Genomic DNA, 12,779 nt, shown 5'->3' with positions numbered 1-12,779 from the left:
CGGATGTCTCCCGAACGAAATCAAAGTCTATATTGATGGCATTAAGGTGCACGGACTTGTTGACACTGGAGCTGCCGTATCTCTAATTAGCGAGAAACTGTGCCGAAACTTGAAGAAAGTGACACTCAACTTGCCACCCTATCTTTGCAGACAGCTACGTCTCACCATGTTCAGCCTTCAGCTTTGTGCACTGAACGAGTCGTCATTCAAGGTGTGATTTACATCGTCGCAGCTGTAGTTTTATTCCGTTTCGCATGACGCCATTCTTGGGTGGGACTTTCTTTCGTCAAATTCTGCTTTGGTCGACTGTGCTCGTGCCGAACTCACGTTATCTGTGCCGTTCTATAACCCCGGCGATGGCGCTTCGTGTAGAGTGCTTGCTGCTTCTGACGTTGACATAGTGCCTTTCTCAGCTGTTGTTGTCCCGGTGTCGTGTGCCTCTCCTTCGAAACCACCTGTGTTGTATATGCCATCGGTCACATCTGCGTGCCGTCGAAATTTCATGCTTCCGTTTGCCGTCGTCGTTTTTCGCAATGATCACGCTGCCATTCATGTGCGCAATCCCTCGGACAGCCCGTGATCCCTACTACGTGGAGAATGCCTGGGAAACTACGAACTTTGCGAGTGCATCAATTCAGCTACTATACCCGATTCTACGGTTTCGCTCCCAATTAGTGCTGTCACTACTACCAACGCGCCTAATGATGTTCTGGACGTCTTCTCGGATGCCATCGACTCTGAGTTCACACCAACTCTGCGCCAAGAGATTATAAATCTTCTACTCCGTTTTAGCTCTTCGTTCGATCGTGACCAGTCAGGCTTATGCCGAGACTCTGCGATCGTTCACCGTATTGACACCGGTCAACAAGCCCCGCTAAGACAGCGTCCGTACCGTGTGTCATCTGCTGAACGCCATGTCATCGACGAACAAGTGGACGACATGTTGAAACGTGGCATCATCGAGCCCTCCAACAGTCCCTGGGCTTCACTGGTTGTTCTCGTCAAGAAAAAAAGACGGATCCATCCGGTTCTGCGTTGACTACCGCCGACTCAACAAGATAACCCGCAAAGACATATACCCTCTTCTTCGAATCGATGATGCTTTGGACTGCCCACAAAGAGCAGAGTTCTTTTCTTCGTTAGATTTACGCTCCGACTACTGGCAGGTGCCCATGGCAGAGGGTGACCGCCCGAAGACAGCCTATGTAACACTGGATGGACTATATGAATTCACTATTCTGCCTTTTGACCTCTGCAATGCGCCTGCCACTTTCGAAAGGATGATGGATACCATCCTGCGAGGCCTGAAATGAGAAACGTGCCTCTGTTATTTGGACGACATTGTGGTATTTTCAAGCGACTTTGCGACCGACCTCAGTCACCTCGAGCAAGTTCTTACATGCCTTTCCACGGCGGGACTTCAACTTGACTTGAAGAAATGCCACTTTGGCGCTCGCAAGCTTGTAATCCTCGGCCATGTGGTTTCTAAGGACGGCATTCTCCCGGACCCTAGAAAACTTAATGCAGTCGCGGCGTTTTCAAAACCAACCATCATCAAAGAGCACCGAAGCTTCATCAGCCTATGTTCATTTGTCCGGCGCGACGTCCGCAATTCCGCCTCCATTATTTCCCCTTGACCAATCTTCTTGCTGGAAGTTCTGATTCGTCAGCATGGTCTTAGGCGTGTGATGATGCATTTCAGGAACTCCAATGGCTCCTCACTACACCTCCCATACTCCGACATTCCGACTCGTCTGCTCCAACGGAGCTTCATACGGACGATAGTGGTGTCGGGCTAGGGGCCATACTGGCCCAACGCAAGTATGGCTTTGACGAGTACGTCGTTGCCTATATGCCAGCCGCACCCTCAGTTAAGCCGAGAATTACAGTGTCACTGAAAAGGAGTGCCTCGCCATTACTTTGGTGATCGGAAAATTTCGGCCTTATTTATTTGGACGTCCGTTTGATATTGTGACAGACCATCATGCGCTTAGCTGGTTATCTTCCCTAAAAGATCCTAATGGTCGACTCACTCGTTGGGCATTGCGGTACAGGAATTCGATATCCGTGTTATCTACCGTTCTGGTCGGAAGCATTCCGATGCCGATGCCCTGTCACGTTCGCCGTTGGTTTCAGAGCCTGTCAGCTCGCCTATCTCCACCAATGCTATCTTGGCCATCAGCATTTCGGACATGCCTTCCGAGTAACGCAAAGACGCTTGGATTTCTTCCCTTTTGGACTTTCTCTCAAACCGGACGCCCGCTCCAGGACACTTCGCCGTCAAGCGCAACACCTCGCTGTTCGAGATAACCTGCTTTACCGTTGCAACTACAGCTCGATCGGCCGTAAGTGGTTGCTCGTCATTTTCTGACATCTCCGCTTTGACATCTGCGCCACCTTCCACGATGATCCGCAATGTGGCCACGCCGGTGTGTTAATAACACACACTCGCTTGCAGCTGTGGTACTACTGGCGTGCTATGTACCGTTTTGTTCGCCATTACGTAAGGTGTTGCCTTACGTGCCAGCGACGCAAAATGCCCGCTCAACATGCCACCTTGCAGCCGTTGTCATTGTCCAACACGAGCTTTCGATCGTGTGGTAATTGACCTTTACGGTCCACTTCCCTATACTTCGAGTAGCAACCGCTGTGCCTTTGTAGCTATCGACCACCTAACGCGGCACGCTGAAACAGCTGCGTTACCATCTGCTACCGCAAAAGACGTTGCATGTTTTATACTGCGAAACCTGGTTTTAAGGCATGGGGCACCTCGGAAGTTCTTAAGCGACCGCGGTCACGTTCTTTCTCCGATTCCATCAAAGCGTTGTTGAGCGAGTGTCGCATCATACACCGCACTACCACAGCCTATCACCCGCAAACTAATGGGATGATAGAGCGTTTTAATCGTACGCTTGGAGATATGCTGGCCATGTACGCTTCATCCGACCAGTCAAATTGGGATAGCATACTGCCTTTTGTGACATATGCCTACAACACTGCAACGCAAAGCACCACTAGATTTTCGCCTTTCTTCCTTCTTTATAGACGCGAGCCATCATCAACAATGGATATTGTTACGTGAGTAACGAGACAAAGTATTGCGAATATATTCGAAAAATATATTTGCAAGAGCGGTTGCAGCACTGGCCAGTCTGGCTCCGAGCTCGAGCAGCCAGCGAGCCTCATCTTCTTCGTCGGGCGCACACGCGCATTCGCACTATGGTTTGTGGCAGCCTACAGGTAGCATATAACCCCCGTCGGCAAAGGCGCCGTCTCGGCGCATCTAGATGTCAAGATCATTGGGCGAGTGGTACTGCTTCAGGCGTGCGACGTGTACGATGTCGCTGGCCCTAGGGGTGGATGAAGACGGCGAGGCAGCAGGAGTGATTTCATAAGTGACGGGAGTCACCTCACGAAGCACTCTGTAGGGCCCTGTGTACCGAGAGAGCAGCTTGTCAGACAGGCCAACGTGCCTGGTCGGAGACCACAGCAGAACCAACGAACCGGGCGAAAAGTGCACATCGCGGTGTCGTTGGTCGTACCGACGCCGTTGGTTTGCTTGGGAGGTCAGAAGGCGAGCACGAGCGGTTTCGCGTGCGTGGGCGGCCCGGCTGATGGCGTCCAGAGCATATTGTGAAGTTGGAGCTGCTGGTAACGGAATCGTCGTATCGAGGGGTAATGTGGGTTCGCGGCCGAACAGCAAGAAAAAAGGGGAGTAACCAGCCGTGTCGTGGCGCGAAGAATTGTAGGCAAATGTCACGTATGGTAAAGCGATGTCCCAGTCAGAGTGATCTGAGGAAACGTACTTTGCAAGCATGTCAGTTAGGGTTCGGTTCAGGCGTTCTGTGAGGCCATTTGTTTGCGGATGGTACGACGTAGTGAGCTTGTGGCGTGTTGCACAAGAGCGTAGAATGTCCGCTATGACTTTCGATAGAAATGTGCGGCCTCGGTCCGTGAGCAGCTGGCGTGGAGCACCATGTTGCAAGATCACGTCGTGTAGAAGAAAATCGGCGACGTCAGTGGCGCAACTTGTTGGAAGGGCGCGTGTGATTGCGTAGCGTGTGGCGTAGTCTGTGGCCACAGCTATCCACCTGTTGCCAGCAGAAGACAGAGGAAAAGGGCCGAGTAAGTCCAAGCCGACGCGAAAGAAAGGTTCAGTAGAAATATCGAGTGGTTGAAGGCGCCCAGCCGGAAGCGTCGATGGTGTTTTGCGGCGCTGACATTCCTCACACGCCGCGACGTATCTTCTGACGGACCGTGCCAGACCTGGCCAATAGAAGCGACGGCGAATCCGGTCGTATGTGCGGGACACACCCAGGTGACCGGCAGTAGGAACGTCATGAAGTTCGTGGAGTACAGCCAAGCGGAGGTGTTTGGGTATGGCAAGCAGCAGAGATGGGCCGTCTGGATGGAAGTTATGCCGGTATAATGTGCCATTCTGGAGTACGAACGAGCGATAGGATCGGTTCGATGGGGAGGAGTCGAGGCGCTCAATGATAGCTCGTAGGGCTGCATCACGGCGTTGCTCGTCGGCTATGTGGTTCAGTTGAGAAACGGAGCACACGAAGGCGTCGTTGTCAGGTATGGTGGCCGATGGGTCAACTGGATAGCGAGAAAGGCAATCGGCGTCCTGGTGCAGGCGTCCAGACTTGTATATCACAGAAAAGGTGTATTCTTGCAGTCGCAGAGCCCAGCGACCAAGTCGACCTGTAGGATCTCTTAAGGATGAAAGCCAGCAGAGCGCGTGGTGGTCGGTGACGACGGAAAAGTGAGTGCCATATAAATATGGACGGAATTTTGAGACCGCCCAGATAAGAGCAAGGCATTCTCGCTCTGTGATCGAATAGTTACGCTCTGCAGGTGTAAGGAGGCGGCTAGCATACGCGATAACGCGGTCGTGTCCCTGTTGGCATTGGGCGAGAACGGCTCCGATACCGTGACCACTGGCATCAGTTCGGACCTCAGTTCGGGCAGATGGGTCAAAGTGGGCGAGGATAGGGGGCGTCGTCAAAAGTGTTATGAGGTGAGAGAAGGCGGCAGCTTGAGTGGACCCCCACGAAAATGGAACGCCTTTCTTCAAAAGATCGGTAAGTGGTTGGGCGATTGCCGCAAAATCTTTCACGAACCGCCTAAAGTAGGAGCAAAGTCCCACAAAGCTCCGGACATCTTTGGCGGATTGGGGTACTGGGAAATTCGTGACGGCACGAATTTTCTCAGGGTCCGGTCTCACACCAGAAGCATCGACAAGGTGGCCCAGCACGGTAATCTGTCGGCGGCCGAAGTGACACTTCGAGGAGTTCAACTGGAGGCCAGCTTTGCGGAAGACGTCGAGAATGGCCGACAGACGCTCAAGGTGGGTCTCAAACGTAGGTGCAAATACGAGGACGTCGTCTAGGTAACACAGGCATGTTGACCATTTGAACCCGTGTAGCAGAGAGTCCATCATACGTTCGAACGTGGCGGGGGCATTGCATAGGCCGAAGGGCATAACCTTGAATTGGTATAGGCCATCTGGAGTGATGAAGGCGGTCTTTTCTTGGTCTTTCTCGTCTACGGCAATCTGCCAATAACCAGAACGAAGGTCGATGGATGAAAAGTAGCGTGCGCCGTGGAGACAATCGAGGGCGTCATCAATACGTGGTAAAGGATACACGTCCTTTTTGGTGACTCGATTTAGATGCCGGTAATCGATGCAAAAACGCCATGTGTTGTCCTTCTTTTTAACCAGGACGACGGGTGACGCCCATGGGCTTGATGAGGGCTCAATAATGCCTTTAGTTAACATCTTATTCACTTCAGCTTGAATAATCTGGCGCTCCGACGCGGACACGCGATACGGTCGACGGTGAATGGGAGCAGCATCACCGGTGTTGATGCGGTGCTTTACAAGAGAAGTTTGGCCGAGTGGGCGGTCGTCAAGGTCGAAGATGTCACGGTAGGAAGCTAGAAGGCGTGCGAGAGCGGCTGATTGCGCTGGGGGAAGGTCAGGGTCGATCATGGGACGTATTGACATGTCGAGGCATGTGGCATCGAGTGGGCGACAAGGAAAATTGGGGCATGCGTCGGCTGCGAAAGTGGTGACGTGATCATCGGCTAAGGACCGCAACGTGGCAATTAGGATGCCTTCAGGGAGGACTTGCTTTGTGAAGCCGAAATTTATGACGGGTAGACGGGTCCGGTTGGAGGCTACAGTTACGATGCAGTGAGGGACGGTGACGTCACGTGCCAGTAGGACATCAGGAATCGGCGTGACGATGTAATTCCCATCCAATACGGGTGAGGTCGTGGCGAATTCGGTGAATGTGAGGGCTTTAGGCGGTAAGCGGAGGAAGTCTGTGGCAGAAAGGCCGTGTTGAGGTTCAGGGTGAATATCCGGCTGAAGAGGAAGGTCTAAGCAAAGAGTACCAGCGGAACAGTCGATCAGAGCAGAATGGGTCGACAGGAAGTCCATCCCTAAGATGAGGTCATGAGGACAGTTCTGGAGCACCGTGAATAGAACAGGGATGTAACGGTCGGCGATGCGTATGCGAGCCGTACACATGCCAATGACAGGAACAGTGCCGCCATCGGCCACACGTACAGCTTCGGTAGCAGGGGGCGTGAGTACTTTTCTTAAGCGGCGACAAAGATGAACGCTGATTATGGACACATGAGCGCCAGTATCGACTAGTGCCGACAGAGAAATACCGTCCACGTGTACATCGACAAGATTTTTGTTCGTATGAAGCGTCAATGGAGGGTTTGGTTCAGACAGGGATGATGCAGCACTACCTCCAGGGGCTGCACTGTCTAGTTTTCCGTCGGGTACGATGAAAAGTTAGGCGGCGAGTGATGGCGGCGTGGCTGGGGCGACGGGGAACGACGGCGTTGAGGGGACGGAGAACGAGCAGGAAGGCGGCTGTTAGACGTGTCGAAAGCGGGGGCGGTACGGCTGGACGAATACCGGCGAAGATCTTCATATGGGCTATAAGGTGCGAAAAACTGGCTCCTATGTGGCGGCGTCCAGGAGGCACGGCAGTAGCGGGAGACATGTCCAACGCGGTGGCACCGGAAGCAGATCGGTTTGTCGTCAGGAGTTCGCCATTCCGCCGGGTTGCGAGATCGTGGAGCAACAAATGGGTCACGTCGAGGTGCATTAATGGGAATTGGTCTGGAGGAGGGGCAAGAGATGGGGCAAGCATCAGGGAACCCGCGGTTGGCGAATTCTTGTCGTACGACCGCCTGAATAACGGAGATCGCGGGGGTTGTCGGTATCGTATGTTCGAAAGAAGTGGGCTGAAGCGGCGCTGGACTTGCTGCTTCAAGTTCCCGTCGAACGATACGCGTTACACTCTGCTCAAAGGGCGGTGTGACGGTAGAATCGGAGCAGGTGGACGTAGCCGCCGTGTTTGGCAACCGAGAAAAAGGAGGGCGCACCCGACGGCTTTTTGCTGTTTCGAAACGGCGGCATTCTTGAATTACACGGTCGATGGTCGAGACGTTAGTGTACACCAGCAAATTGAAGGCGTCGTCCGCGATCCCCTTCAAAACGTGTCCAACCTTTTCAGCCTCAGACATCGCCTCGTCCACTTTTCGGCAAAGAGCGAGAACTTCTTGGATGTATGACACATACGATTCAGTTGGCGACTGGACACGGGTAGCCAGCTCCTGTCGTGCAGCTGCGTGGCGACCGGTCGGGTCCCCAAAGATGTCACGTAGCTTCTCCTTGAACGTGTCCCAGCTGGTGAGTTCGGACTCATTTGTCTCGTACCAGACACGCGGGGTTCCGTCCAAGTAGAAGAGAACATTAGCGAGCATCATGGTAGGGTCCCAACGGTGAGTTTGACTGACCCGTTCATAAAGGCGAAGCCATTTGTCGACGTCGAGGCCAGGTTGCGCAGAAAATGTCCCGGGATCACGTGGTGTTTGGACGGCGACAAAGGTTGTCGGAGAAGCCGCAGATGATGAAGCGGACGCGTTGTCACTGGAAGCCATGGCGGGAAGCTGGAGGATGCGGCCACTGCGGAGCTGCGTGGTGAGGACGGGGATCGTTCCACCTCCACCAAATATGTTACGTGAGTAACGAGACAAAGTATTGCGAATATATTCGAAAAATATATTTGCAAGAGCGGTTGCAGCACTGGCCAGTCTGGCTCCGAGCTCGAGCAGCCAGCGAGCCTCATCTTCTTCGTCGGGCGCACACGCGCATTCGCACTATGGTTTGTGGCAGCCTACAGGTAGCAATATCATTCTTCCTTATCGACTGGACCTTTCAGATTTGACAACCGTTTCTCGAGTAGCAGCACACGCTGAAGAATGTTGGAAGCTTGCTCGTGCGTTCACGTCAAACGACCAGACGCGCCAAAAATATCGCCCCGGCGCGTCAACCACGCCATTGAGTTTTGCTCCTAACTCACTGGTGTGGCTATGGATTCCTTCTAATCCTCCGGGACTCTCCCACAAGCTTTCGTCCAGGTGCCATGGTCTTTATCGAGTTGTACGTCAAACATCTCCTGTCACCTACCTTGTCGAGCCGCTGTACGCATCTCACAAGTACTGAGGGGTTTATTAAACCACCGAGCAGCTAGCTCTAGGACGATGCGTCAGTCGTGGCTGGCTCTCAAGCAGAGAAGAAGCACGCGATCTATCTTCTTTTTTCCTCCAGATTTTGAGCCGTTCTTGCTGCCGACCCACTACGTGTGGGTGGCTAGGCTATATATATATATATATATATATATATATATATATATATATATATATATATATATATATATATATATATATATATATATATATATATATATATATATATATATGTGTGTGTGTGTGTGTGTGTGTGTGTGTGTGTGAAGGCTGTCTTTACCGGTGTCTTTTTTTCTGCAGTATTGTTGGTTACTGCCATGGCCTCCGTAACGTTGTATCTGAAGTACAAGCAGGAGATACGGGTGTGGCTGTACGCGCGCGGAATCGGCCACTCACTCAATTGCATCAAAGAGGACGACATTGACGAGGACAAGGACTTCGACGTGTTCCTCTCGTTCAGCAGCAAAGATCGGGAGTGGGCATACAACGAGCTTCTGCCTAAGATCGAGGCGCACGGCTTCTATGTCTGTACGTACGACCGTAACTTCAAGGGTGGCTTCCTGATCCAAGATATAGTCCAGGAGGCCGTATCGTGCTCAAGGCGAACACTGCTGGTTTTGACACAGTGAGTCCTTCATGAATTTCCCCTGAGATACTTTATACGAAGGTTCCATCTGGAAGGTCTAAACATGTTTCCTTCGGTTGCTCAGAATGATTGCTCACTATTGAGTTATTAGCAGACATTGTTTGCTGTGGCTGGCATCTGCGAATGCTCTTCTATAGTGACTGTACTCGCCTCCTATAGCGCAGACCAAGTCACAGGTTCAGTACAACGCCGATTCTGCTTTTCTTAGAGATGAACTTAAAAATGCTCGACTACTTCGGTGCATAGTTATAAACGCCTGTGGTCAGAATTAATGATAACCCTGTTCCAACGACTCCCGCATCATTCACTGCGCTTTTCCGGGACTTTGAAGCTTAAACCTCACGATTCAATTTACTTAATTTACAGCCTGCGTATATTTCATATACGAAGTAATGCTAAATTCTAATGGCAGATCCAGATCAAGTTTTTCTGATCTGGCAGATTGGAAGCGTTAATAGAGTGTTTCAATGGCAGATTAAGAGCAACTGCAGATCACGGATTGCTCCGTGGAGCAAGAATTCTTGCTCTGCGAAAATTGGCAGATTTTGACTGGAAGTTCAAGTGGCATATTCTGTGCACCCGCCTTTCATCCATTCACCGATGAATGTCCGGAAAAAGCTTTGCACTCTCTCGCAGCCTCTCGTGCTCCTTCGCTAGATTTCCGCTCACCAAGAGGTCGCGCCGAGACGCGCACGTTCCAATAGCCGATTCGGCGAGAGCAATACCGCTCAAATATGCGTGCTTCATTCGCAATCCGGCGCAGCGCTCGTGATCTGCCATTGGAATTAAAAATCAGTGTATGGTAGAGGATCGTGTCCTCGCTCGAATCGCCTCCTACAAAGTGATCTTACTCATATATATGCTAGAATGCTTCTGAAAAACACACTATGCCATTAAGAGCTTCATTATCGCATTACTGTACTATCAACAACAAGAGTTTGTAGGACGTTGGATCCACAACAATCGAAAATTTCTTTAGTATTAGTGCTTAATGCTTGCAATAAAGCTGGTAACTGCATAGTCGGAATGCCAAGTGCAGTATGAAACATTTATTTCGAAATTGCATTCCTAGACAAAGAGAGGATTCAGGTTTATCTAACGTTTTGCGTGCCGTAAACTTTTGCTGTTGATGGTAGATGAACGTGATACGAAACGAAATTAAGTGCTGCTCACTAATTTCATGCCAACTTAAAAAAACGTTCACCATCTGTGAATTAATTCTTGTGAATATCTTTAGGTGCGAATTGCACGGAAAAATGCTAAGTTCACGTAGAGTTAACTCCGTCAGCTTCAAAACACTTCAAAATAAAAAAAAAACAGCTTGAAGACTGGGCACAAGAAGAGAATCACACGACATAAGCGCTCTTGTTGTGTGGCTCTCTTTTTGTGCTCAATTTTCGCACTGCGTTTTTCCTTCCAAGTAAATGTACCATTTGGCCATCCGGCAAACCCTTCTTCAAAGCACTGTTGGCCGCCACAGTGGCTCAATACTTCCACTGCTTGGCTGCTGATCTGAAAGACGCGGGTTCTTGCCTGTTGCGGCTGACGCGCTTTAATGGAGCTGAAATGCTAGAGGCCCGTGATGTCAGTGCACGGTGAAAGAATCTCAGGTGGCAGAAATTGCCCGGAGCCCTCCACTGTGGTGTCACGATAGCCTGCGTCGTTTTGGAATGTTCGCTACCATAAACCAACCAACTCCTAAGCGCTGTTGAAGCATAAGAGGATTTTGGTCATACTGTACATATATAGAAGGAATAGTCCTGAATACCTGCAACACTTTTTGAGCATGGCCAGAAAACGCGGCCGATCTGTAGTCGGGGCTCCAGAGTACACGCGAGCCAAATATTATAGCGGAGCACGATGCCTGTTTTTACAATAAATTCGCAAAATTGGCTAATAATTGCTTTCTCTTCTATCTACAAATGACGATACAGGCTCATAAATCCCTCGTCACAGCCATTGTACAGCAATTGGCTGACTTGAGCATGGCAGGCTAGGTCGTGACTGGAGCCGCCGTGGGAGGCCACGACTTGTTCACGCGTGCGCGCGTGATCGCACTGAGAAGCCGCGCATTCGGGGAAAGAGAGAGAGAGAGTGCTCAAGGTCACGAGGCGCGTGTGGCGTATTTGACTTCTCCGTTCCGTCCCTCTCTGCTTAGCTTTTAGGGCTTTCGACGGCTCGAGTGGAATGATAATGTAATTGCAGCGTGCGACTATTCTACGTAACTCCACTCGTATCTCGACGGATTATAAAAGTCTTTGTGGTGGCGAATGGCGAATTCGTGAGGCAGTAAGCTCCTTTGGTGAATTCATTCCATGTCTAATTCAAAAAGTGTTGCAGGGCCCCATTAACCTCCCAAATTTCTTTCTTTTTGTTTTCTTTACTTCTCCCAAGGCATTATGTGGAGAGCGAATGGTGCCGCTGGGAGTTTCGTTTGGCTCAGCACCGTGCCCTGCAGGACAACATCAACCGCCTCATCATCGTAGCTGTTGGCGAGGTCTGCCCCGAAGGCATTGACGAAGAACTGCAGCGGTACATGCAAGAAACCAACTATCTGCGTTGGGGTGAACCCCACTTCTGGGACAAGCTGCTCTACTCGTTGCCTAAGAAAGACGCCCGCACTAGGGTCATCGCAAACGAGTACCCAATGACTACAGTCTCTTCGGCGACGCACTGAGGTCATGCGGCTACCATGGTCTCAGTCCTTTAGCCCAAGATCTCTCTCTTGCCTGAATGTGTAGAATCCGAACCCTTACGACTGTGAATGGGACCGAACTCGCCATTATGCTCATTATGCGTTGTGCATTTTTGTACCTAGTCGAGGGAGGTTCCTCGAGGATGCCTGTCGATTCTCTCTTCTGCCATCACTCACAGTTATGTTGCTTTTTACTGCATGCATGAGAGTGCCAGGGGATGTTTCATTTTCAACTTCTCATTGAACTATTTATTGCGCATTCATTTCATGTTTGCCCGTTTTTATCATCCATGCTAAATGGGCAGGCATCCGGTTCTATTTATAAAAGCTCTCATTATATCATAGAACAGATCTGAGGGACTCTTATTCGAAGCTATAATGCACGTTTGTTTCTCGTCAAAATGTTGCTTTCCATGACAATCTTCAGACCAATGTGGACTCTGTGATGCCCAAATAAATGTGCAGAGACAGAAGCATTATAACACCTGTTTTTTCTGGAGATATTACATTCCCAGTCAAACAGCGCAGCACATATACACAGCGATATAGGCCTTTTTTAAACGAATATTTATTTATGAAAACGCAGAGGGCAGAGAAAAGCGGCTAAGAAGTGATAAGCCGTTCAAATAATTAATGGTTAGATTAAAGTGCTGGACAACCGGCTCTTTGAAAGTACTTGTGTATTTAGATTATTGCTCAACACGGCCTCCACATACAAACGACGAACGTACCTTTTACATCACAGCTGTCTTCTCGACTGACAGCGGTAGAATATCGCTGAAGCCAACGTTTGCAACAATGAAACTTGCCTTCGTTAGTGTATGTACTGACAATGATTGTGTTGCAACAAAAAAAAACAGTGGCTTCAAAAAATTT

General features: G+C 50.4%; 1 protein-coding gene across 1 annotated transcript in view; it reads left to right on the top strand.

Annotated features, from left to right (window-relative positions):
- Positions 1–12,385, top strand: part of LOC119176709 (protein toll) — a 34,265-nt gene extending 21,880 nt beyond the window's left edge. The window contains exons 6-7 of the mRNA XM_037428068.2: positions 8,863–9,187; positions 11,603–12,385. Coding sequence (XP_037283965.2) covers positions 8,863–9,187; positions 11,603–11,885 — 608 coding nt within the window. The 3' untranslated portion in view covers positions 11,886–12,385. The remainder of the gene's footprint in view (positions 1–8,862; positions 9,188–11,602) is intronic.
- The last annotated feature ends 394 nt before the right edge of the window (positions 12,386–12,779 follow it).

This window comes from Rhipicephalus microplus, chromosome X (genome assembly GCF_043290135.1).
Source record: "Rhipicephalus microplus isolate Deutch F79 chromosome X, USDA_Rmic, whole genome shotgun sequence".
NCBI lineage: Eukaryota > Metazoa > Arthropoda > Arachnida > Ixodida > Ixodidae > Rhipicephalus > Rhipicephalus microplus.
The sequence above is the reverse complement of the archived record's forward strand: the minus strand, read 5'-3'. Positions and strand labels throughout refer to the sequence as shown.